Source organism: Chroicocephalus ridibundus, chromosome 8 (assembly GCF_963924245.1).
Source record: "Chroicocephalus ridibundus chromosome 8, bChrRid1.1, whole genome shotgun sequence".
Lineage (NCBI taxonomy): Eukaryota > Metazoa > Chordata > Aves > Charadriiformes > Laridae > Chroicocephalus > Chroicocephalus ridibundus.
Window position 1 is genome coordinate 33,202,933 of NC_086291.1, and position 26,375 is coordinate 33,229,307.

At 43.6% G+C, this 26,375-nt stretch overlaps 2 protein-coding genes across 6 annotated transcripts; one reads left to right on the top strand and one right to left on the bottom strand.

The window, feature by feature from the left end:
* Positions 1-1,196: 1,196 nt before the first annotated feature.
* On the bottom strand, positions 1,197-5,760 carry CENPL (centromere protein L). The gene is made up of 4 exons (XM_063344011.1): positions 5,593-5,760; positions 5,146-5,397; positions 3,925-4,467; positions 1,197-2,595 (listed from the first exon to the last, which is right to left on the bottom strand). The coding sequence occupies exons 1-4, from the start codon at positions 5,731-5,733 to the stop codon at positions 2,524-2,526; spliced, it is 1,008 nt and encodes a 335-aa protein (XP_063200081.1). The 5' UTR covers positions 5,734-5,760; the 3' UTR covers positions 1,197-2,523.
* Positions 5,761-5,818: 58 nt separating this feature from the next.
* On the top strand, positions 5,819-25,152 carry DARS2 (aspartyl-tRNA synthetase 2, mitochondrial). 5 transcript variants are annotated; one of them, XM_063344006.1, is made up of 18 exons: positions 5,819-5,898; positions 6,120-6,248; positions 7,314-7,413; positions 8,732-8,798; positions 9,079-9,180; positions 10,379-10,474; positions 11,480-11,603; positions 12,248-12,294; positions 13,015-13,121; positions 13,943-14,012; positions 14,635-14,814; positions 15,624-15,731; positions 16,971-17,033; positions 17,214-17,366; positions 18,216-18,434; positions 18,871-18,981; positions 19,171-19,246; positions 20,573-21,478. In XM_063344006.1, exons 2-18 carry the CDS (start codon positions 6,134-6,136, stop codon positions 20,758-20,760), a joined length of 1,926 nt encoding a protein of 641 aa, XP_063200076.1. In that variant the 5' UTR covers positions 5,819-5,898; positions 6,120-6,133; the 3' UTR covers positions 20,761-21,478. The 5 variants fall into 5 exon arrangements, with proteins under 5 accessions (XP_063200076.1, XP_063200077.1, XP_063200078.1 ...); XM_063344007.1 differs by adding an exon at positions 21,689-25,152 and having other exon boundaries at positions 5,826-6,248; positions 20,573-20,764; XM_063344008.1 differs by adding an exon at positions 21,547-21,681 and having other exon boundaries at positions 5,826-6,248; positions 20,573-20,764.
* Positions 25,153-26,375: the final 1,223 nt, after the last annotated feature.

Consider the following 26,375-nt stretch of genomic DNA (forward strand, 5'->3'; position numbering starts at 1 on the left):
TCATACACGTACTCTGCTGGAGTTTTATATGCTATTAGTCTGTCTTCTTAAGGCAAGGAAGAGGTTAAAAGAGGCTACATAGAATTTAGTTTTTTAGAAACTATTTATGCAAATTTGTTGGAAAGGTTAGATTTAAAACTAAGCCATGGGTGTAACAGTCCTGTTTTCAAATCAAATACATAGAATCATAGAATTGCTGAGGTTGGAAGGGACCTTTAAGATCATCGAGTCCAACCTTTAGCCTACCCTGACAAAAGCCACTTCTAAACCATGATTAGTGCCCCATCTACCCTTTTTTTAAACACCTCCAGGGATGGTGAATCCACCACCTCCCTGGGCAGCCTATTCCAATGCTTAATAACCCTTTCAGTGAAAAAATGTTTCCTAATATCCAATCTAAACCTCCCCTGATGTAACTTGAGCCCGTTTCCTCTTGTCCTATCACTTGTCACCAGGGAGAAGAGGTCAGCCCCCATCTCTCTACAACCTCCTTTCAGGTAGTTGTAGAGGGTGATAAGGTCTCCCCTCAGCCTCCTCTTTTCCAAGCTAAACAACCCCAGCTCCCTCAGTCGTTCTTCATAAGGTTTGTCCTCCAGACCCCTCACCAGCTTTGTAGCCCTTCTCTGGACACGCTCCAACACCTCAATGTCCCTCTTGTAGCAAGGGGCCCAAAACTGAACGCAGTACTCGAGGTGGCGCCTCACCAGTGCCGAGTACAGGGGGATGATCACTTCCCTAGTCCGGCTCACCACACTATTCTTGATACAGGCTAGGATGCTGTTGGCCTTCTTGGCCACCTCGGCACACTGCTGGCTCATATTCAGCCGGCTGTCCACCAACACCCCCAGGTCCTTTTCTGCCAGGCTGCTTTCAAGCCACTCTGCCCCAATCCTGTAGCGCTGCATGGGGTTGTTGTGACCCAAGTGCAGGACCCGGCATTTGGCCTTGTTGAACCTCATACCATTGGTCTCAGCCCATCCTACTCCTGCTTTACCCACTGTTCCTTTGAGTCAAGATAGCAAACTTTGTCTAAGATGTTTTATAAAAGGAAACTAAAGCACCAGAATTGATAGTTTAAAATAGCTGCTGAGCTGTCAAGACCTTCAGAAGATTGCCTAGTTGCTTCTACCAGGGTAAGAGTAATTACTTTACAGACTGCGAACTTTACTAAGCAAATATAATCCATCTTCTAAACAAAACCTAAAACCAAGTCCATGTTTCTTTGCCTAATTCTAAAAATAGATTATTAAAAGTAGATTAGTAACTAGGCATGTAATTAGGTCATGTTAGGGACTTACATAGCTGGTTCATCTCAGTGTTGCTGGGGAAAAGAATGAAGAATGCTTTTAGTGACAGTTGATGCATAGATCCTAAAATTTTGGGAAGGGAAAACTTGCATCCCTCCTTTGGGGGAAGGTCACAGCACAAACTCCTCAGACCTTAGAGATGCTGCACAAATGTGAAGCCATTACAAGTGAATTGTATAGGAAACTAGACTTTAACCTTTGCTGCTCACAGAATTATTTATTAGGGAACAACTAGTTTAGTCAGGTAAGCTGTAACTGCAAAGCACCATACAAGTATATACTTCATTGGGCACAGGTGGCCTTTACTTTGCTCAAGACCAAACTATTGGCAAAAGATGACAAATACTTCATTTAGTAGAGCAATACAAAAATCATAAGACTTCGCATGTACTTATTCTACTTCCTTAAGCTATAGCCAGGCACTGTCCACTAGCTCTTTCAACTCCTACCTGCTGTAGAAGGGAGAGATACAGTATAAAATTTTACCACCCATAACTCCAGCCCTGAGGGCTCTCTGGCCTAAAAGGTTACACCCAAGACTACAAACATCAGGCAAAGCATAGTAAATATCTAGCTTATACACAGACCTCAATTTCCTATGTATTAACTTGTCTGAGAGGACCAACAGGCTGAGAGGACTCACAGGGCAGTTGTCAGTCGTGCTGTTCACCTTAGCCTAACCGGGACATAGATGACTGCTTTATGACTGCTACCAACTGACCTTAGCAAGCTAGAAAGGAGGTTAGAGACCTGCATTGTACAGCACGCACCCCTTCTTGGATGTGCTTGGCTTTGCATTTTAGGCTGCCCCAAGAGTAGTCACAGTTTAGGCTAAGGTCTGTATAGCTTAGGCTATCTAGCAATGTGAAAAGCAGCTTGCTATTTGAGACAGAAATACCCATCAGTAAGTTGCATCCAAGAACTTGCAAAGTTTATTTCCTAGCCCCTGGCTGATAACCTACGCATAAATGAAGAGCAACTGATAAAACAAAGGTGCTTAAGAAGCTCTTAGAAGTTTGTACTGTAGCAAAGGCAAAATGTCTGCTTGTCTTTGCTGGACATGATGTTGAATTACAGCATAGGAGTTAAGAGTCCAACTTAGGACAGACAGCATGAAAGGAAAGAAGGTGTTTCAGGAGTGAGTTTCCAATCAGTTTCTCAGCATACATCTTCCAACAGTAACCCTTTTTAGCATGAAGATTTGCTGAAATGACTCTCACTGTATCTGAGAGATTGCTAGTTCTGTCAGCAGCGTCAGCACTCCAGCTAGGTATTTGCTTTGTAGAAACTGCAAGAAAGGAAAAAAAAAGAGCACGTCACACCCTTAAATGGTTGGAAACCAACTACTTAGTGTTCCATGTGATTAGTCAGCTTCTCTGTTGTTTGCAAGGTGCCTTTGTTACTGTTTTGACCCTGGATACAGAGAAAACACCATGCCTACATACTGCTGCTTTCAGAGCCCTTGGACTTCTGCTCCTGTCCCATGTGAAGCAGGGTACCTAAGAAATGCCCTGCTCCTACTCCAGCTTCTTGGAAGGTGAGAATCCTAGGGCTTCTGCTCCTTACGCTACACCCCTGCTTCTGTAGGAAGGAGACTATGCCAGTTTCCTTCAATATCCCTGTTTTCCCATACTGAATATGTTTACACAACACATATTCCAGGAGAGAACCCTTCTTCAGAATGCCTGTGTAGTTGAGTATCTGTCTCTCCTTCCCTGTGATATAAAAAGTTGTTTCAGACACTTTTGAACTACTGCAGGTAAAACTAGGCAATGTTAACACTAACATTTAGTGGTTTGCTGTTGTCCTACCAAAGGCTGAAATTGTTAAGAACTGATTCCCAGCAAAGCTAATTTTCTTTCATTTGATGAACTCATGCTCCAGGAAAGAGGTGCGTGAGTGAGGTCCCAAGTTGTAGGCTCTAACATTCCCTCTGTACCCAGAACAATGAAGTCAGTGCATCATGGACAGACTAAATTTAAGCAATTGCATTTACACAAACTGTTCTTTAACTCAGAAGACCATATTGCATTCCTTGAAGAACTTCAGGAAGGACTAATCCTCCATGGTTTTAAAGCATATTATAGATACCTCTACAGGGAGACCAGCACCTTTATGAAAAGGATTAAAAGGGAAGTAGTTTTAAGCAAGATGTTTTGACTCTTAGGATCATCCATCTCTTAGCACACCACACACCAGTTATTTCTATATAGCAGATTTATTATATTTGTCTTCTGTGTCTTAATAACTGCAATAGAAAGCTAGTGAATTTTTTTAAAGGTTTTTGATTAAGTTTGGGATCTTTTTAAGACTAAGTTTTGGCCAGTGGGCAAAGAAACTTTGCTATTCGTACTGCAGCTAGTACACCTATTTCTGGCCCAGGACTAGGGTTAGTAGCTTCTGCTGCAATACAGTAGTAAAACACTGTATTGATAGCTGCCCCAACTCCAGAACTAATTGTGACTAATAAAAGCTGAGGGTTTAACAACTTCTTGTAGGAAATTATGCATAAGAAAAGTGAAACCTTCATTTTTTAGAAGTAAGGCATTTCTAGACAGGTACAGCTATTTTTTTTCCCCAGCATTAGTTAGGACAACATGCTACTTAGAAACCTCACCTTTATAATCCCATCACAGTGTGCTGAGGCAATTGCTGTAGAAACTTTCACCAGTTTTGTAGCTGACAAGTGGATCTTAAAGTGTCTGTGGAAGTGAGAGTAAAGGCAGTCCATAAAAATATCCACTTCTTCTTGAGTGATCTCTCCTGGAGTTTTTTGCACTGTATCCCAGAGAGCTTTTGCGTCCTCGGGATGAATGGCATATGAAATATCCAGAGGGTAGGGGAGGCAGGGGGCAGAGAAAACAAGTTCCATGGCAGATGTGGTTTTGTCCACTTGGCATCCAGTCCACATTGCTGCCATCCAACTGAGATTGAGAGGGCTGATGGCTAAACGGCGGAAGCAGCAGTCAAAAGTCTTCTGAAACCAGCTTCCAACAATGGAGGTGTAACCCTCTGCCCCGTTCACAAGAAACAGAGGTAAACAAGTGAAGTCCTCTGGCAGGTTCTCGGAGAGATGATCTCCGGACACACAGCAGAAGCAGCCTGACCATACCAGTTTCTCTTCTGAGTTTTTTTGGGAAGCTGACGATCTCAAAGAAAGCTGGGACGGGGAAAAGAAGCATTTGAATGCTACAGAGTTAATTTGACTTTTTTTAGCCAAAGATGGTTTTTGTTTTATAATTTCAAGTGTTTGGCATTTTTCTCAGGACCTCTCATGCAACATTCTTTCCTGTAAAGCTCATACAGTTATTCAGTCTATCCACTACATCCCTAAAAGATACGTGGAATTCTATCGAAAACAGTGGGAAGAGCACTTTTTACTTCATTAGGAACAGTCCTGAAATCAGAGCTTACACTGATTTTTATTCAGAAAAGCCAATCCATAGTACATGCTACAACTATTGCCATACTGAACTTGGCATTTCAGTAGCATCTTTCACTTGAGACAAACATTTCAGGAGTGTTAATTAGACTCAAACTATGTCCAGGAGATAGGATTATACCAACTTTATCCAAGAAGTTAAATTACCTGTCCAAGTTCTTGCAGTAAATTGACTGCTAAGCTAAAAAATTAGAGGATGGCTCCCTATAGTCTTACGCTGATCTTATCAAAGAGTTGAACTCACAGCTGCAATTAAACACATCGATTGCTTATGAGATGTTCTGTTTGAGTTGAAATTAGGCAGGACTCTCTTTCATTAAATCTCAACAGATACTACAGCAATTATTCCGTACAGCCAGGGTTTAGCTTATCAAAACTGCTAGGAAGCCTCCTTACCTGCACGAGAATGGCATCCCGGTCTCGGTCACTACCTTTCAGGTCGGGAATGTTGGAGACAGTCACTTTGATGTCCAGCTCAACCCCCACTTCCACCGCCAGTCCCTTCTGCTTCTCGGCAGCGGTAAAAGCACTAAGCAGCCGAGCGTAACGCTTCAGGTGAGCGTTAGAGAACCCGTACAGAGGGGTCACGCTGTATAAGGTCCATTGCTTGCGCAGCAGAAACGCTGTTTTCTGGGGATCTGCGTTATGCTGAGGGGGGGTGGGGGGAAACAATTAAGAAAATAATATTAAAATCTAACAAACAAGGATAGCTTCCCCCTTCAGGGCTTGCAAAGGGACCCCCAGCCGCCACGGCCCGCCCTCTGTGCCGGAGGGGCGGTTTTCCTGCCTGGCAGGGCCGGCTGAGGGGACAGCTAGGCCCGGCCGACATTGCCCCAGCCCTACCTGGGAGCGCGGCGTCGGCGGTGAGAGCAGCTGACCGCCGTAGCTGAGTCCGAGCCGCCCCTGCGACCGCCTGAACGGCGGCCCCCGGGACAACCGGCCGACGCTGTGCGGCATCCGCGCCGGCCCGCCCGCCGACTCCATGGCGGGCGCCGGCCCCGCCACTCCCCGCCCGGCGCCGTTTGAACCCTCTTCCCGTCAGCCCCCGCGGCGCGCGGGGTGGTACCGCCCCCGGTCGCCATTTTTGTGGCGGGCGGAAGCGGGGGAAGGAGCGGGTGAGAGGTTCCTTCGGCCTGGCCGCGGGTCAGGGTGAGGAGAGCTTTCCCCAGCGGGTCTTACCGTGAGGCGATCCGCTTGCTGCAGCCAGGGGCCTCCCCGCCGCTCCCGGCCCTGGCCGCAGGGTCTCTTTTCCCCGCCGGTGGCTCAGGCCTCCCCCGGGAGGTAGGGCTTCGGTGCAGGGCTGAGGCTCCGGGGATGGCGCTTTGCCTTCCGCGTCTTTATTTTTAACGACTCGTGGGTTTGTGATTCAGGTGCAGGCTGTGAAATGGCCCTTCCCCGCCTGCTGCGGCCTTTGCTCAGGGGGCTGCCCCCGCTGGCTCGGCTGGGCTGCGGGCGGGCTCTGCACCGGGCGGCCCCTGCCCCGGCACCGGCGGCTCCAGGTGAGAAAGAAGCGTTTGTCTTGTCCCCGCCGCCGCCTCTTCAGGGTTTTTGGTAGTTTTTTTTTTTTTTTTTCCTTTGCCTCTGGGACCCAGGTCAGAGTAGTCTGCAGAGGAGTCTAAAGGCACACTCACGATAAACTCTTTTCCCTGGATCACTTTTTAAAACGTTTTCTCCAAATAATGGTTTTGTTTGACCGATGGCATCTCACAGTGAATTGTGATTCAAAGTATATCAAAATCAACTTGTTTAACTTTCTTTTTTTTTTTTTTGAGTTTTTACTGTGCTTTCCCCCCCTTTCTTCTTTCCCCCTTTTCCTCTTTTCTTTCTTCTGTAGCCCCCAATCTGTAAGCAACAGGGGTCGCTGAATGCCTAACGTGAAAACAAGCCGCCCTGCCCTCTGCCTTACTCTTTACAGCCTGTGATGAAGGTAGCAAGGGAGACTAGTTTGTATAATTGTACGCAAGTATATATGTCTAGGTAATAGCATCCTTCAAACTTTTTCTTGCAAGCTGAAACGCTAGCAAGTTTTGTAAGCGGTGTGCTTGGTTTTACAACGTAAGTTGTGATGCCAGGCCTGCTGGGGTCTGTGTGAAGTCTTCTGTGGTCATGGTTCAGGCCTTGTATCAGTAGCTGCAGGCAGGAATCTGTTCAATTTACACCCACATGGTGGGTGTCAGTATGTTTCAGTCTTGGCTTGTCAAGCTTCCTTTCTGCTGTGTCTTCTAGATTCAAATGTGGAACTATCAGTGTGCCTCAGGACTGATCTGCAGCGTTCTCTTCTCTTGCCCCTGAAATTCACAGGGTGACAGTTTGCAGCAAGACTGTGTTCAGATTTCTGTGTGAAAATTTGACGGAGACAGAGAAATAACTCCTCTTAAAAACTTGTTTAGCATTATTTCATGTCACGTTTATGTCCTAATGTCTTACAGCAGTCGTATTGGGGGCATGTGGAGTAATTTCTTTGTATATGTGTAAATTATTGTGGGGGGTGGGGGAGAACTCCGTAACTGTTTTGTCTTGCTTGTCTGCAAAAAGCACAAAAGAATTTATTATTTTTATTCAAGACTTCAATAGTTTCGTCACTCGGACCAACACTTGTGGGGAGCTGCACTCTGCTCACGTGGGGCAAGAGGTCACACTGTATGGGTGGATTCAGTATCAAAGGTAGGTGCGAACCAAGGTGAAAACAAATATGCTTATTTACCAAATCCAGTGTATGCTCTAGGCCTGGATTCAAACACTTTTCTTATGCTTCAGGTTGTTTTTTCATATCCTGCAGTAGTCGCTTCTGAAGCGAATAAAACAGTTGAGAACTGTGCCAGATCAGGATTTAAGATTTCAGAGTTTCATACAAATGTTAATTTATCCTCATGACAGTGCTGTAAAGCAGTTATATATTATTACCCTTGTTGTATATGAGATAAACAAGTAATAGCATATTTATAGCAATTCTAACAGGTGTGAGCAAATAATTTCTTTTATATAGTGTCCTTTAAAATTTAAGCAATGTTGTTTGTCTTTTCAACTACAGGATCTAACGATGCCATTTTAGAGCATGCAAGATTTGCTTAAAAAAGAAACGCTGAAAAAAGATAGTAAGCAGAGGATAAAATGTTAATTCCGAGAGTTTGCTGTAGGTGGCGTTAAACTCCTAATGGAGTTTAACATTTTGTAAAAGTAGGGTGAAAAGCATGTCTGCGTACAGCAATGGAGATAGGTCCTGTGGCTGTGATGAAAGTACTTTGTATCAAAAGTCGTGTTTTGCGTTTTACGGTCCAGAGGCTGCTTTTTATCCGGCATTGTTCTGCAGTGATGATCTGCATGGATTTTTTTCATTTTTTCGGGAGGTCCTGAGCATCTCATCTTTGAGCAGTTGTGGATGGAGTTCCAGGAAACAGTTAGGATTATTGTGGTGAGATGGTTGCACTCTTGCTTTTAAAGACAGCCAGAGCGTGTTCCATTTGACACCTTCTTGATGGATTAAGTATGATCGTAGCTGTCTGTACTGCGGCTGAAGAGATCAAAATTTATGATTCTGGGTCTAGGAGTGTGGCTTGTTCATGTGAAACTTTTTTATGGGGCCAGTGTTCTCCTTCTTGTTTTGTGGTTGGATTTTTTTTTTTTCTGTATCCATGTGAACTTTAGTTTTATTGCTTATCTAAATGTGTTTATCTGAACAATGTTTCCCAGCAGGAAATCCCACGTGTTCAGAATCTCTTCTCTGCATGGATTAATGTTCAGATTAAAATCCTGCCTCTCCTGGTTATTTGCACATTGTCTGTCGCTGGGCAAAATCTGAAACAAATTGTTCAGATTAGATTCAGATGTGGGAAAAGCACCTGTACATACATTACTTGAAAGTGCTTTGAGATTAGTCACAAGGTACAGAAAGTAGATAGTTGCCATGTGCTTTGGCTTAAAAAGCAGAAGACAACTGAATTATTGAAAAAACTTTTTTCTATTGTGTTTTTTCATGGATCAGGCAAGGCCTGTTTCTTGTTCTGAGGGATTTCCAGGGGCTGACCCAGATCATCATTCCACAAGATGAGGTAAGTGCTACCAAAATATGAGTTTCTATTCTTTTTATTTTTCCTTTGGTAGCTTGGGTCCAGGAGACCTGGAGAGCAGAATGAAGTACTTTGTCAGACTGAGTGCTCTGACTCACAAGTAGATTTAAGCCTTATGAGAGCCCTGATCTGACACTGCAACAGAAGCATTAATGCTGTTTCCTCTGGAGTGATCCCAAATACAAACAAGCCATTAAGAAATGAGGCCCTTGAGCATGGTGTCCTGCTCTTCAAATTCCACTGAGACATTGTCTTTTTGCAGGCACACGCCCATGTGAAGAAACTCTTGTCTAATGCCCCAGTGGAGTCTGTTGTGCGAGTGACTGGAATTGTGATCCCTCGGCCACCAGGGCAGGAGAATCCGGTGAGAAAGTTAGAGTCTCTCAGGGGTTTTATTTCTTGTGGAAAAGAGCACTGGATAGTAGAGTTATGGTGGGTTTTGTGTCATAGCTTTGATATGATAATGTGAGATGAAATAGCTGCTACAACGTGTAATTTAAGAGAACCTCAAAGCGCATTACAGACACTCAGGAATTAAATTGTATTCCAGCCCTTTGAAAGGATAATGGCTGGCTTTTTCAGGCTTTCAAAGTGTGGTTGAGAATTCCTTTTTCTTGAAAATAAGTATTGTCATCACAAGTTCCACAGCATGTGATGACCTGTTTTTCACTTGGAATAGATTTTGCTGTTCTCATTATATAGGAAACAGAGATTGAATAATTTTTTAAAGTTATGCATTCCTCAGCTCTCGCTGTAGTTTGCCATAGATTAATCTGTCAGGGTTGTACGTGTCCTATCACTGGCAGGCCTAAAAAGAGAACGTGGATTTATGATGGTAACTTTTTTTGCTCTGACTGCTTATAGGTGTCCATAAAGAATGCAGCCTTCAAGAGATGGCTTTATTTCTTTTAATCATTTTTCATTTTGTTGGAAGGTTGTATATACTTTCCCCTGATAAACAGGAAGAGTTCTGTAGGATCAAATGAACTTTGATGTGGCACAGTGCTAAGTGGGGCAAGCTGTCTGTTCTCCCTTGACATCTAAGAAAAAGACGACTAGTTCTGAGAACTGGCATACGGAACTGGAAGTTCTGAGAAGTTCCTTACAAGTTGCCTTTTTTTTGACTTGTACTAAGGACTGATGGTGACACCGCTAATGCACACTAAAATGTATACTGCGTGGTGTCATTGAAGCTAATGGAACTAGTATTTTGTCCAAATGCATGTGCTGTAGAAGGGTCTGTGCCTGACTGTTCCTCTGTGCTCAGCATGTCCTTCAAAGAGAAGGCAAAGGAAAAGTAATTATATTTCTTGTAGAGATCAGAATGCTACTGAGAAAGAACATGCCATCTTTGGTGAGGTGACTTGTGTTTTTCTGAACAGAAGGGCAATCTAGGAGAAATCTGTCCTTGAGAGAAGTTCGCTGAGTTATACTATGGTAGAAGGCAGGGAGGATAATCACATGGGTTTCTTTTTTTCTCCTGGCCATCTGTGAAATACCTTTGTCCAATTGTTTTCCCTAAGTTTTGAATCTATTTTTTTTTTTTCCCCTTTCTGTTACAGAAAATGCCAACAGGGGATATTGAAGTGAAGGCGGAGACTGCAGAGGTCCTAAACTCCTGCAAGAAGCTACCTTTTGAAATCAAGGATTTTATCAAGGTGTCCACATTTTTTCTTTTTCCCCCCCTTTTTTTTTCCTTTTTTTAACTGAAGTGGTGGCTTTTCAATCAATTGCGAATTTGCCCAGGGCGATGTCAAAACATGTGAGAGCTTTGGCTGGTTCTCCCAGCTCTGCTTTGGGGGAAGGATGGTATTTAAAATAGGGGTGCTGCTTGTTAGCATTGGGGATGTATTTCTGATTTGAGTTAAGCAGAAAACAAGGCTTGAATGATTCCAGTGCACAAGGTTTTCCAATATTACTGTAAGAACAGATGGTAAAGGGAAGAGCGAAAGAAATCAGGCTATGCTAGCTTTTTTGAGAGTGTGAAACAGAACCTGCCAATGCACTGCTGTGTTTTAAGGCCAGGGATCTTAGTCTTATCTGGACAAGGAGCTAGTCAGCCAGAGGATTTTCTTCTTCCATAAGTACACAGTCTTTAAGAGGTTAGTTTTAGTGCAGGCTCCATGGTATAGGAGCGGCTGTTAATCACTGTTATCACTGTTAATAGAGGGTATTCTCCGTGCCATTGAAACTGTGGCTGATACATAGGTGTTGCAATTGGGAGAACTGGGTCCTGTTCCTTCCGTGTTACGGGTCCTGGGCAATTTACATCATCTGCAGTGCTTTAGTTTTCCTGCCTGTTGTTCCTTTAGTTCTCTGTATGATACTACTCCTCCGCTTAAAAATTGCGAGTAGGATTGCTACAGTCTGTTGCAGTGGACTGAGAATAAGGAAGGCTGAAATCCTGAGCTTATTGAGGCAGCACTTAGCACAGTAAATGTCTGTCTGGTTTGGGTTGGATTTTTTTAAAGTAATTGTTGTGCATGGAAACACTCTCAGTGGCTAATGTTTGTCTGTGTAGGTTGTGGGTTAATGAATGGGTTGTGGCAAAAGAGAGGCATCCTTTTTTAGCTTCCCCCTTTTGTCCTGTGGCTTTAGGAGCAGCTTCATTGGACATGCAATTTGAATTTTGTCTTTTAATCCTAATTATCTCTTCTCTCCAGAAATCAGAGGCCTTACGGATGCAGTATCGCTATTTGGACTTGCGTAGCTTCCAGTTGCAGTATAACCTGCGGCTGAGATCACAGATAGTGATGAGGATGCGGGAATATCTGTGTAACCTCCATGGTAAGAAAAGTGCTTGAAGAACAGCGTGCAGCAAATAAAATTTTAGCCCTCCCTTCTTCTGTTTCCTGTTGCTGGGAGAGATTGCCAATTAGCTTGCTACTCCAAACAGGTCCCACTTAGTAAGGACATGTCTGCTTGCAGTGGGGCCTTTAGAGGGATGCTGGAAGGCCTGAAGAACAGCATATGTTGAAATCTCTTAGCAAACTACAAACCAGTTGTTTCAAATGACCTATATCCAATGAGAAAAGGCCTTTTGCAGGTAGTTTCCCTCTTTTGGTCGCCTAGTGTGAGGCATGTCAAAGGAATGGTTTTCATATGGGGCTTTTGCTTATCTAAAATCAGGAAATCCTTTCTGGAAAAGCAAAGCCTAGTTCAAAATGGATAGAGAATTAACAATTTTGCAGGCTGTATGGAGTCCTCTGTTAACAACACTTCTGGCAGGACATCAGAGTAGCTCAGAGCCTTTAAATCTGTCGTTACACAGGTTGTTCTTACAGGCAGCAAAATCTGTAGATTTTGGAGAGGCTACATGGTGTGCTGATTACCTGTTTTGCTGGCTAACCCTACTCTAGCTTACTTTGTGTCATACTGGTTCTCCCCGCTCTCAGCATATTCTGTGTCTGAAGCATGCATTTGTTCTTCAGGGTTTGTGGATGTAGAAACTCCAACGCTCTTTAAAAGAACGCCAGGGGTATGTATTCTGTTAGAATTGCATTTTAGCCTCCTGCGATTGCGTAGGTTGCATGATTGAATTATTGTCAATTGCCACTTGGCCTTCATTGCTGTTCCTGCATTAAGTAACAATTAATGTGCAAATTTCTGATATGATACATGGATCCTTTCTAAAGTAGAGACTATGAAAGGGAAGAGGTGATATCTTTTGTCTTAATTTTGAACCTTCAGATGAATAAAGCTTCTGTCTTGTAGGGTGCGTGTTGAATGCAAGCCCTGTCCTGGGATGGCCAGATTATAAAACTCAAAAACTTCCTCTAAGCACTGTTTCCCCAGCAATTATCTCTTAACTAGTAGCTTACTGCAGTGACACTACTTCCAGTTATTTTAATTTCTGAGTTTATATTCCTTTCTTTCATTTCAAAAATAATCACAGAGAAGAGAGGTTTAGCCCAGGAATTGTTGATTCATCTAACACATGGAGTTCTTGCATTTAAACCCCTGGTTTGGATGGTATATTGTTATGCATTAGTCTCTCAGAGCAGAAGGTGGAGAATCCTCCGTTGGGTTATTTTTGACCAAGTTGATCAACCGATTTTAAGTGTAATGTATAATCACAAGTGGGATTTCATAACAGGGAAAATAGGTCCTTTCCTCTTTTGCTTCTAGTCTGTGCTCTCTGCCAGGAATTGAGGCCACTTATTTGCCTAACTGTGTAAGCTTTTCTTTCTGATGCTAGGGAGCAAAAGAATTCCTTGTGCCCTCGAGGGAAGCGGGCAAGTTCTACTGTCTGCCACAGAGTCCTCAGCAGTTCAAGCAGCTCCTCATGGTTGGAGGCCTGGACAGGTAAGAGTTTCTTGGACTCCTGTTCTCTTCACGTCCTATCCTGGGTTTGCTTGGTTTGATCTGTGGAGTTGTAGATACTTCCCAAAAAACTTACTGACAAAGGTTTTGTGTTTTGAAGAGGGATCCTTAAATACTTAGTACTTTTCAGCTAGGCGAGGCCTGTTACCCCCCCCAGCAATAATGCCTCCCAGTAAGAGGAGATGCGTCCTGTTTGAAGGTTGAAATCTTCACTGTTGTTTTAAATGCAGATCTGACCTGAAGCACAGTCTGCCTGAAGGACAGGAAAATCTAGTGTGTGATAAAAGCCCCTCCAAGAGTAACCTATAGTAGTAATTGAGATGAAGCTGGGCAGCCGAGCATTCCTGAGATGAGAAAAGCACGTTCTCAGGGTGCATGAGTACAAAGCTTTTAATGGGCGTGTTTCTCCAAATAAAATTGAAGGAGAGGGAGACAATTGTTCATGCAGTGAACTGCAGGCCAGGTCTTGACTATGAGTGAATTTTGCCTGGCTGTTAATAGAGTCAAGGTTCGGAGCAGAAGGTGGGAAAAGCAGTTCTGTGTGGCCCTGTTGGGACACAGCTAATTTGGTAGTCTCCACGTGCCTCCGGAAGATGTGATTGGAGATGGATACAGCTGCTGATGCAGTTGCTTCCACTCAAAATTTCATGCTTTTGAGGGGATGCGAACAACCAGGGCTGTGAACATCTGCTACAAAGGGAGCAGAGCTCTCCCTTTTATTTTTTTTTTTTATGATCAGTTCTATAGCCACAATTAAATTTAGGGTACTTTAAATTGTTATCTAAGTAAAAGTATTATTGCAGGTACTTTCAGGTTGCTCGCTGCTACCGAGATGAAGGTTCGCGGCCTGACAGGCAGCCTGAATTCACTCAGGTAACCAGCTCTCAGCGCCTTTCACCCTCTTCCTCAACCCAAACAGCTTGTAGCTGTTTTCCCTTCTGAAGGCCTAGTTTCTGCTAGCACTTGTGCTGCCCGGGGGTTACAATGTTGTTTGTGTATTTCACAGACACAGCCCTTTGAAGTTAGTATGGGACATGCACAGGGTGGTTACTGTCCTTGGGTGACTGTACATGGTGCTATAGATGCCATAGGAGTATCCACAGATGGATACCTGTATATCCCGGGTGCCATAGATGTGGGGAATTGTGTTGCAGCAGTCATGCTTGATGATGCAATCTCCTCCTATCCTGCTGGGTCAAGCATCCCATTCCTTGGCCTTGAGATCCCAGGCAGAGCTAGCCTGCTTCATACACGGTTTCTCCCTCTGTCGTTGTCATCATTACCTCACTCAGTTCTCCGAGGAGACTGTTGCCCGAGTTGTCAGGCTGTAGTGAGATCATAAGCACACCCTCAGTCTAATGCAGTCATGATATGATTTCATGCAGCATATTGTTTGTTTTCATGCTGGCTTCATAGTTCTAGCTTCTGCAAGTAGCAATGCAAAGGCAAAACCTGTAGCTAATGTGGAATCCCCCCTCTTATTTTCTCTTTTTAGATAGATATAGAGATGTCATTTGTAGATCAAGCTGGGATCCAGAGACTGATAGAGGGCCTCCTGCAATATTCCTGGCCTGAGCAAAGAGGCTCCATTACGACTCCTTTCCCTTCGATGACATACGAGGAGGCACTGGCTAACTATGGGACTGATAAACCAGACACTCGTTTTGGGATGAAGGTGAGGGTTTTCCCATTGGAAACTTGCAGCTTCTGCTTTCTGCTAGTGTTTTAAGAAAAGCCTTTGCTTAAATCACGTATACGTGATTGGCTGGAGTTCTTAATGCTGTCATTTACCCAAGGTGTTTATCCCATCATTACTGCTTTGTACAGGTAATCATCTCTTGGAGAAGAGAGGGTTTGATTGTTTGGTTGTGGGGAAATGTATGTTTTTAAAACATTTTAAAGATAACGGAGTTTTCGGAAGCAATGTATCTTGACTGTCTTAGGAAGAGAAGCCCATCAGGCATCCACAGATACTGTAAGTGCTTTTCTCTACCGCATTCCAAAGCATACTCCTGGTGAGTGTGCTTCATGAGACAGGCTTCTCCAGTCTTTTCATGGCCTGAAGATACTTTTGAGATAACGAGCTATGGTTGTGTGCATACACTGTTTGTGTATGGAAGTATGAAATAAGAATATTGACAATCGTATTAACAGGAGCAGTGCTGAAAAGCAAGAAAGCATCTTATATTTCCTCAGGAGTTAATTTTGGGGGTTTCTTTTTCAGTATACAGCTCTCTCCGCTGTGGTAGGATGTCACCGTCTCAACTTTAGGTTTTCCTAGCTCTCTTGCACTTCTTTTTCTGCAGTGCTCAGCCTCCTAATCGTTATTCCACCTTGGCCCCATTCACTTCCTTCTGTGAACCATTTGATTTCTCTGAGCAAAGAAATGATATCCCAGTGTTGACGGCATTAAGACGCAGGTGCAGGATTTTTGTTTCATGTTCCTACCACTGCTGCTTTTTCCTGTCATCTCTCCTTTCTCAGATAGTGGATATCGGTGACTTTTTACGAAGATCGGACATTCAGTTTGTGCAGGATGCACTCAGTTACCCACATGGCACAGTCAAAGCCATTTGTATTCCTCATGGAGTGGTAAGTGATGCTTTTACATACTGCTTATGGTTTATGTGAAATAAATAAAATACCAATTTGAATTCCTTTGTTGGTATGGAAATGTTCCTCGCTGTTACTGGAGGAGTAGTGCCCTTCAGCGAACTTGGGATTGGTTATGGTTGATGTCAGGTTGGGCTGAGTGGTTGTAGAAGAGGGGAATGGAGACAATCAGGTGACAGGAAGAATATATTGCCCTTAGGAAGGGGAGGAAGAAAAGAGCTGCACGGTCACTCAAGGATAGGGAAGCCTCTTTGGGTTTCAGCTTGCTTGTGTCAAGGATGGCTTCTGATGTGCCTCTCAATAATAAATTGTGCCCTGTGGCAAGGGATGGGTATAGAGCCAGGTATGGACTAGTGAGAAAAAGGTCATCTGGTTACGTGCCCTTCTCATGTTTGCTTTTCCCGCGTTTGTGGGCACAACTCATGTCTTGTAAAGAGAACGTCATGGACAAAATCCAAGGCTGACAGTGGGTGTAAAAGATTATTTGACACGGCCCTGTATTTTGGCAGGGAAGCAGATTTAATTCTGGCTGTGGGCATCTTTGCAGCTTGGGCAGTATGGAAAAGAAAAATCCACTAAACACTGAGTTTTATGTGGGGAACAGGACTTTCTGACCATGGTTTCTCTTGGGATGCCTTAATTTTGGCACAAAGTGCAAGTTACTGGCTTCCCACGAGAGGGCAGTAGGGTGTGCATTTAAGCAAAACAAAAGTGGACTCTTGAGCCTTTCTGAGCATTAGAGTAGCTGAACAAAAAAAATCAAAATCTTGATGCACATCCTCAACATCTACTAAACTTCTTTGCACATGAGAGTCAGCCCAGTTAATTTCCTTCTGTTCCTCCAAATTGAACGATGCCTTCCGCATCAACAGTGTGGTGTTATACCCTTGTTCCTGCATGCTGGAGGCAGTGAGCTGGCATGATCTGACTCTGACTCTGCTGACGAGCTACATCTGATCTGTGAGCAGGCAGGAAAAAACCACAGCCAGATACACAACCTAGAGGTGCCTCTTCCTGAAAGCAGCCTTTGGAGGAGACACCCACCTGCAGTCTAGTGCTGTGGGCCCTGTCCTGTTCCACAGCCCTCAAAAGAACTTGTACTGGAAACAAAAGAACTTGAGAAGTTTAGAAACAGCTCAGTCAGTAGATTTGAATCCCAGTCAGACTTTCCATTGGTTTTGCTGATGTTTAATATGTCTTCTCCTACTCTTTCCCCAGAGATATCTTAAAAATAAAGATTTGGAGTCATTAAAGGAGTCTGCAAAATCCCAGTTTAACCAGGTGAGACAGAAACACTGCTGAGGCATTGGAAATGGTGAATGACAAAGTGTGTATAAAGGCACTTGCAGGCAGAGAAAGATAGAAGAAGAGTTTTTAATAGCTAAGTCAGTGCCTGAGCATGTGATGCTTCAAGACAGGAGAGGGCAGCACTGGAATGAACATACTCCTATCTTTCTTCAGGAAATCATGGAAATTATCTGCAGGCCTGATGGAAGCTTGAAGTCTCTGCTCACAAAGTTTCTTGGTGAGAAGCAGCAGTCGGAGCTTATCCAAGCGCTGAACATGCAGGTGGATGACGTGGTGCTGCTGGCAGCTGGCGAACACAAGCAAGTGGTAGGAGGCATTTCTTGGGTGGCTGTGTATGTTGAATGTTGCTGCTGATGGCTTTGATGTTATCTGACCTTAGTCTAATTCTTCTTATTATTAAAATAGGTCACCATCTTATTCTGTGTCTCTCTGGAGCTGAAGCTATAGCAACAGCAAATAATGCATGAAACATAGCTATTGCTTTTATTTTTCCCCAGTCAAATTCTGGGAAGAACTTGGAACTGAAATGAAAGCTGGAATATAAAACAGGAACAAATCAGTGCCTCCTCTTCTCTCACCTTAACTTAATTTTTAAAGCGTCAAACAGATTGGAAAACAAGGTTGATTAGGTAATTTTGTCTCCCATAAGCAGATGATGAGAGCGAAACGCAGCTGTGATGGGAGATTCTGTCCCTACCCTTCTCTGTATTCTTGACAGCAGACGTTGCCTTCCAAGCACTGGTTTATGACAAGGTGTTATGCTTTGCTTGATAGCCAAAATTTTGCCATACTCTTTTTCTGTGCCTTCGTTTCTCTGTCTGCAAAGTGAAGATCTTACCTGTGCTCCCCAGTTAATCCACATTTATGTAGAGCTTGAGATTAGTCTAGCAAAGATCTGTGAAGATGGAACAGTTGGAAGAAAATCGACTTTCCAGCTCCTTACTTGGTCTTTGTCAAACCCTGGAGCTGCTGCTGCTTCAGCAGGAAGGCAGTATCTTTCAGAACACAAGGCAAAAGTGTTTAAGGCAACAATGCATTACAACTGATGCTGTCTGTGATACTACCTTTATGAAAAACTCTTTCCCTGGTCGGTGTTTGAGCGACTTCGCTGATAGTAAAATTGCCCTGTCTCATTCTCTCCTTTCTCTTTTGCAGTGCTCTGCATTAGGAAGCCTACGGTTGGAGACTGCTGACCTTCTCGAGGCGGCTGGGCTGGTGCTCCGTGATCCCACAGCCTTTCACTTTCTGTGGGTAGTGGATTTCCCCCTTTTCCTCCCAAAGGAAGAGAATCCCACTGAACTGGAATCTGCTCATCACCCCTTCACTGCCCCTCATCCTTCAGATACCAGCCTCCTCTATTCTGATCCCACAAAGGTAACTGACTTCGTGCCTGCCATGCTGAACCTTTTACAGTTACCTGTCATAGAAAACTAGGCAAGTAGCAGCTGTTTATATTGTAAAAAGAGATGTTGTTTCATGGAACTGATGGTATATTGTATTTGTCTGTTTGGAAGAGATGTCTTCCGGATTATTGAGTGGCAAATACCCATGTGTGCCCCTGACAAAAGGGCCTTATAGGAAACAGCCTCTTAAGGTGAGGAGTCTTATGTTCTGACCCATCCCATGTTGATTCAGGTTTTGATCAACTTTGCAAAAGGACTTGTACTGTTCCTACCTCTGTCAGCAGCAGTCCGTGCCTCCAATAGGAGTGGTACCTGACCTGCAAGGTACCACTGAGAGCAGTGTTATGTTTGTTAGATGCAGTTGTGCCCTAGCCTTGCTAAGGTGCTTGTTCATTTTTTTTCTGTAGGTCCGTAGCCAACACTATGACCTTGTGCTGAATGGCAATGAAGTTGGAGGTGGCTCCATCAGAATTCATAGTGCAGAACAACAGCGTTTTGTGCTGGAGAAAGTGCTGAAGGTAACATTTACAGATGTCTCTAACATTCTTTTGGAGAACCATTTCAACTTCTGAAAGAAACGCTTTTGTGCTTCTCTGATAAAGAAACAACTCCTAGCCCTGAGTGATGGATGGCTTCATCGTACCTTTATCTTATGTTGCTAGCAGGAAGAACACTATTTGTCCAGTGACGCTTACATAATTTTGCAGGAGGATTCTGAGGTGCTTTCCCATCTGCTTGAGGCTTTGGAATTTGGAGCTCCACCTCATGGAGGAATTGCTTTAGGTAAGTGCTCTGTAGCTCTCTAGGGTACAGGTGTCTTGCGACTTTTTTTTCTTTTTTTTTTTTTTTGGCCTATTAGATCCCATTAACAAGCCTTATGCTTGTTAGCAAAAGCTTCATCTCCCCCTGACAGAGATGGCTGTTCTGATGTTGCTATTTGGCGCCACCAACATGATAACACTGTGTGGGCTTACACAGTGCTTCCATCTCTGTAGCTGCTTTGTGGAAGAAAACAGAGGTCTTGTCACCAGGTGTAGAATGTTTTGGTGTTCCTCCCCAGCGTCCTAGTGTGATCTAGTTCTTATGCAAGGACCAAATCACGTGTTGGTGGCTCTAAGTGTGATCCTTATCCGCTCACTGTTCTACAAAAACAGTGTGTTCATTAAGATTACATCATCTTTATTCTCATTCCTGTAGTGCATGCCCTGAAGCCTGGGACAGCATGGTACTTTGTTTCATGCCCTGGGTCACTGCCACAACCTCGCCCTCTGCTTCAGTCTCGCTTCCCTTCTTCCTTATCTGTTTTGCTCACTAATTCAGAGAGCTAAACTGGCAGTTAACGAATGCTGCCAAGTTACTTCCCTGATCTGGCTCAGCATGGACTTGATGGATACCTGTGCCAACACAGTGAGAAGATGGAACTCTGGAGTCAGAAAGAGTGGGAGGAGACAGTGGTGCTGACCTAGGTTGGCTTAAGTTGTTGTGGAATGGCGTCCTCCAAAGTCAGCACAGTGCTGTGTACAGCATTATAGCTGTGTCAGATTTTTTTTCCTAGAACTTTGCAAGTCTGTGGATTGAAAAAAGAAAAGAAAAAAAACAACCCATGAAAACAAACCAAAAAAAACCCCACAAAACCCAAAGCTAGCATTTTAACCTGTGGTCTTCCAGTGTGACTTCCCTCCATCCAATCACACAGACGCTCTTGTGAGTTTTTTTTTTTTTTAATTCCTCCTAGTTGTTGTAATCCTTCAGAACTGGTTGACCAAGAGCTTTATTTGGTCAGTTAAACAGAGCCCTGACAGCGTTCTGTGACTTAACTGCCCTGGCTTGTTATGCTGTCTCTGCAAAGGCACTGTCTCTCTCTTGTAGTCCTTGGTGTGCTGCAGAATTTTTTTGCAATACTGAAAAGCTTTATTTTCCTAAGCCTTTCTGCTCTTCAGGCACGTTTGTTTCTCTCTACTGGTTGAGATTAATTTTTTCCCCTTACTTGCTTCAGCTTTATTCTTCGAGCTTAGTGATATCTACTCCATCTTTCAGATTTTTCTCAATTGGAGGAGGTAATATTGGGCCATAACTCAAGTGGTTCACCGCTTTGTTTTCTGTGTCTAGGACTTGACAGGCTGATCTCTCTCATCGTTGACGCTCCAAGTATCCGAGACGTCATTGCTTTTCCTAAATCCTTCAGGGGACGAGACCTGATGGGCAATGCTCCAGACTACGTCACTCCAGAAGAACTAGAGCCGTATCACATCCAGGTTTCCTGGCTTCTTGCAGAAAAAGAGGCAAAGAAAAACTAGTGATGTAAGCTGTGATGTGTTTAACCGCAGGTGGTTACAGCTTCTAAATACTAGAATTCAGTTCAGAAAACATCAGCTGTTATGGGAGGGGGTGGGTGGGCAGTATAGCCCCACCGTACTATGGCAGTTTGGGGATTGAATGGGAGATAAGTATGAGGGCTCCCTGACAGGAATTCGCCTTCAGGTTGGTAATGGGAAGGAGAAATAGAAAAGCAAAAGAAAAGAACATAATTTTAGCATGGAACATTGAGACTTGGCTTTGGGGTGTCCTATTGGAGGGAGGATGGGATCTGCTTCTGTCACTCCCCACTTTTTACATGTCCTTTGTAAAGTATTTCTCCTCCCATCTGGAGGAGATAGTTGTCAGCTTCTCTGGCAAGATAATTTATATTCCTGATAATCACTGAATCTTGTAGCTGAGGACTGTTAAAATAAAGCAGTGCTATACTAGCCCAAGAGGTCTGGACACTTCACAGCAAAATGGCAGTGCAGCCAGCAGCTTACCTTGTGTTGGAGAATACAAGATCATCCAGAGCTTGCCACGGGGGATTCAAAGAGGGAGAGAGCAGTGTTCGTAACGTTTGCAATGGTTGTCCTCGTAATACTTGTCAAAGAGGATCTGTCTTTGGGGCCTGTGGTCCTGGTGCTTTTCAGTGCGCTAATTCTGAAGTTTGTATGTTTGTAAATAAAGTTTATCTGCCAATGTGGTTTTGACTGAGCTTGGCTTTGGGCTTTCTCTGCAAGAGCAAGCTGCCAGTTTTTCTTCATAATCCCTGATCCCTCCAGGAGATGACAAGAAATCTGTGACAGCGTAGCGGGCTTGCTGCTCTTCTGTGAATTCTGCCTGGTCCTGCAAACCTGCTGATAAGTGTGGTGAGTGATGCAGCGGCAAGTCCCTTGCAAGTAACTGTTCATCCCTGTCCCACAGCAGGACGGCCACAGTGCAGGAGCGACTCCATCCTGAGTAGAGCACGGGCTCTAGCAGCATCCTCCCAGACCAAGCCACTTGGCTCTGCTCTGTAGCATATAGCAAGCCCCCTGCAGAGGCACTCCAGTAGATGTTCTTAACTCTGCCTAGGTTGGAGAAAGTAGAGAACTGGTGGGAGGAAAGGAGGAAGGTGAAGGAGCTGAGGAAGAGAGAAGACATTACCTAAATAAGCTAGGAAGATGGTGCGAAGGAAGAAGAAGGAGAGCTACTATGTCCCAGCTGGGAAGGACAGCAGGAGATATCTGCCAGAGGGAGTGCATGAGGACAGAAGGAAGACTGCAATTCATGTCTGAGCTGATTCTGAACTCCAGCCTTCTGTGGAAGATTCTGTCTTGCATGTTCCAACAGAGTCTAGGCTGCTCCAAGGGTTATTGGCTAATTCAGCCTCCACACTGTGGGATAACACTACATGATGGTGTGCAGCATTGCTGTTTTTAAATACTGGACTGTCCTGTTGATAAGGAACAGTGAGGGAGGCGGCTCATCTCCTTAAGGCTGTTTTTTGAGTACTTTATACAAGTAACAGTAGAGCTGACTTACTGCTGCTTTGCAGATTATAAGATGATGGAGTTATGTATGTAAAAGAAAAATCCTTTCTTATCCCATGTTAAGATTGTTATTGTTAGTCTCAGAGCATGGTTAAATACTCTTTTAAAAAAAACAACAAACCCAAAACACAGTCCTGGATTGGTATTCACATGCATTCTAGCCAAACACTGTGAATTCCTGATTTTTTTTTTTCCTTGTATGAGCTGTTCATTCTTATCTAAATTAATTCACCTTTGTTTTACTTCCTTCCCTCCCCAAGTAGAAGCTGTCAGTAATGGAGTGAGGATCAGTTTTCAGAAGCTGAGCTGAAAATTGGATCTGTGTTTAAAGTAGATCTGTGTTTAAAAACAATTTTTAAAAATTTTTGGTGGTGATTTCGAGGGGGTGGAAAGGAGGTTCTCACCTTGTGAGAATTATACTAGGTGTTTTTGTTCCCTTAACTTGTAAGTGGTGATGTGGAATACAGACACTAAAAGGCTATATGTTATATTCAAACTACTTTTTTAGAGGATGCTGGATTTTGTGATTTCGTTTCTTTGCTGGTAGTGAGGTTTGCTTGAGGGTCATGTGTGTTCCTAAAGCGGGGATGTCAGAGGCTTGTTTGAGGGCATGGGATCACAGAAAATAACAGTTCTGCGAAGTTCTTCACACCCCCCAGACTATTGTTTATAATAACTGTAAACATATTGTGCTGGGTTTTTCCTTTTAATTGTAAACTAAGGGGTACTGTACCATTTGGTTAGTAACTGTTTGCAAAAGCAAATGCTGTTTACATCGGGAGAGACCCAGTTCTTTGAATTAGGATTATTATCAAGCGTTCAAAGGATAACTGATGCTCTGAGAGTTTTGGGCAGAAACATAACACTGACTGAAACGTTCTTCTTGAGAGCACTTGTTAAAACACGTGAGCAAGCTGTCTCCGAGGCGTACACATCCCTCTCCCCTGCAAGCTGTTTTGTGTGATGTTTGTTTACCCATTACTCTGTTAAGGACTCACAGCACTTAAAAGTGCGTGACACAGCTACGATTAGCCACAGTGGGGAAAAAAAAAATGCAACAAAACATGTCATTGGAGCTGATGCAGTTCTGCCACAATTAGGTCAGTGGAAAAGATGTATCCCAAATTTATGTATGCCACCTGTGCTTGGATTTGTGCATCCAGGTGGTTTACAAGTGCAAGTGTGTGAGTTTGCCAGTGGTTGAGTGAATGTTGCCACAGGGAAGACGTTAATTGTTCTGTTTTCTGTAGAGCATTGTGTAAGGTTTCACTTGGGCTTGTGGAAGCCTGATCTACAGGAGGTCACTTTTAAACCACAATCTTGTCGGCATACTTGGCTGCCTGTTTTGGTGGAAGCAAGATTAGACAAGATATTGCAGAGAAATACAGGGCGGTCGTATTGCAGACCAATATCTCATGTTTGCTGGAGAAGAGCTGCTGGCCTGTGATCCTAAAACCAGATGTTAAACCAAATAATTCAGTTCAGCACAACCTCCATCAGAAAGCCCTGCTGAAAATAAGCTACAGCATAACCACAAGCTGCAACGCTTGCACAGAGCCCTCTTCTTTCTCCTGTGTGAGACAAACCTATGGAGCAATGTTGCTATATTGCTAGAAGATGCAAAGTCCTGGACTCCTCTGTTAAGAGTTAATCTTTAAGTAATCTTTCACTAGAGGCGTGGTGTGTAAGAAAAGGTTGGTGACTCTACATTGCTGCATGGTTTGGGTGGGTTGGTTGGTTGTTTTCCTTCCCCGCCCAGAAGAGGTCTCCAGGCCTAAGCCAAACTAGCAGTATAAATCTGTTCATCAACTTAATGAGAGTCCAGAGTCCTTGGGGGTGCCTTTATACTATTTCTTTTTGTCCAACCGGCAAGCAGTAATAGAGTTAGTATATGCAGACTCCTCCTGGTGTTGGAGGTACTGAGACTGTCGGCTATTACCAGAAACGCCCCTCTGGCACACGGAGCAGCCTCCCGTGCTACAGTATGTATGCAGATAAAATTAGTGACAAAGCCCATATCGTTACTATCTCCAGATTCCTGCAGTGATTTCCACGTGTCATTGTGACTCCTCTGCTCTTCCTTCAACCTCTTCAGTGTGTGTGTGTGAGTTATATATGATGGATAAGAGAATTGTCCAGCTTCTGGGTACTCTACCTGGAACAGTTGGCTTTGTTGGGAATAGAATCACCAGCTGCCTGAGGATTTGGTTTGGGTCTTTGCTGGTGGGGATCAACTTGTGATGGTTGGGTGTCTCCACACGCAAGGGTTGGGCAAGTTCTACTCCAGAGAATTTAAATGAGCTGGTGCTTTGTACAGTCGTGTGGTGAATCCCCAAGCCCGGGAAGGCATGGCTCTGCTGCCCTGTCACCAGCATCTCTCCCACTGGGAGGAATGGAACAGGCGTGGGGTCGGGTGATGCCGCATTGATGTCCAGCATCTGGTGAATACAGGCAGCCTCAGCAAAAGAGCGTATAATGGTAAGAGGATAAGGAGAGCTTATGCTCTCAAATAGGAGAGTTTCTATTTTTTCCCTGCTTACTTTATACCTTTAGTTGCTTGCACAATGATTTGTTTTGACCACACTTGCTCGCTGTTGTCGGCGTACGTAACCAGCCGTCTCGTGAGGATGCTTGGTACGCTCCGTGGCCCGTGTGTTTAACAGCAGCAGAAAAGGCACAGACAACTGACAGCCACCTGAACGCTACCAGTTGGAAATCCCCCGTGTAAGCTTCATGTGACTTCACCTCTGAATGTTTGGGCTCTTATTTTAGGCTTGTGTTCTAGTTTGTTGGTTTTTTTTCCAAAGCGTTGTTTTATGTAATTAAAAAAGGTTGATTACATGCAGTCACCAGCTGTGCCAGCCACAATTTTACAATAAACAGAGCTCTGTGACAGATACATTCAGCCTGGATTGGTCGCATTTGCCTCTAATAATCCGTCAGGCTCCAGCTTTCTTGTTATGTTTTGATAGCCTTTGTGTAGTGCCAAACTAGAGTTGAAGAAAAAACGTTACGGACAGTTCTCCCATTAATTCCGTCATATTTTAAATGTATTTGTATTTCTGTACCCATGACTTCTGCTGTTAAATTATGCGTTACTCTAAAAAGTACTTCTTGCTTAATTTGAATCTCTCATCGGATCATTTCATGAGGTGTACCTTTCCATTTAGGTTATTAGAAGGAATTTCAGTATTCATTCCTTCTATATTTTCTATTCCCCTCATCATTTCACAAACTCTTAACCTCCGTTTTTTCAATCCCCTGAATTTTAAGCTGTGGAGTTTTAGGTTATCTCATCTGCCTTCCTGTGGAAATCACTGCATATCTCCTGTGCTGTCGGCAGTGACCTTCCGTAACACGCATCGACAGCTGAAGCGGCCAAAAGATGATGCTATTGTAGGCTGGTTAGAGTTTTGGTTTTGCTTTTTCCCCCCATATTTTACTGTTTGTATTTATTACCCTTCACTTTCTGCTCTGTACTGTGTCAAGGTACTAGATAACTTCTTTTGGTGTAAACACTAGTATTAACCATGTCCTTCAGTTACTATTAAGAAAAAAAAAACAAAACAAAAAAACAAAAAACAAAATCAAAGCCAAACCACAACAAACTATTATCAGAAAGATCACAAAGTACCTGAAAAAAGAAAGGAGGAAGCTTTGGCAGCACTTTCCCAAGTAGCAGGTGTATGCCAAAGTGAATGATATAAAAACATTTCTGGGAACGGTTAGTACAAGGCAGTTGTACAGTGGCAGTTTTCTCTGGAACAACAATCACAGTGAACTATTGGATTGATTTATTTATTTTTTTATATTACCCTCTATTTGGAAAGTGATGGATATAAAACACTTAGTCCTGAGAATTTTGCTTGTTCGCTCGGCAATTTGAAGAGAATTGTAGATGAAGACTTCAGTTCTTTGATGCTGTCCCTTGAAATGCAGGCTCCTCAGTTGTCACCCGTTCAGTTTTTCTTGTCATTACTTTCTGTATTTGTGTACAAAGAAAAAGACATCCAGCACGGTTTTGTAAAAGAAAAGCCTTAAATGTGGTTTTTGTGGCATGAACAGAACTAATTTGACGG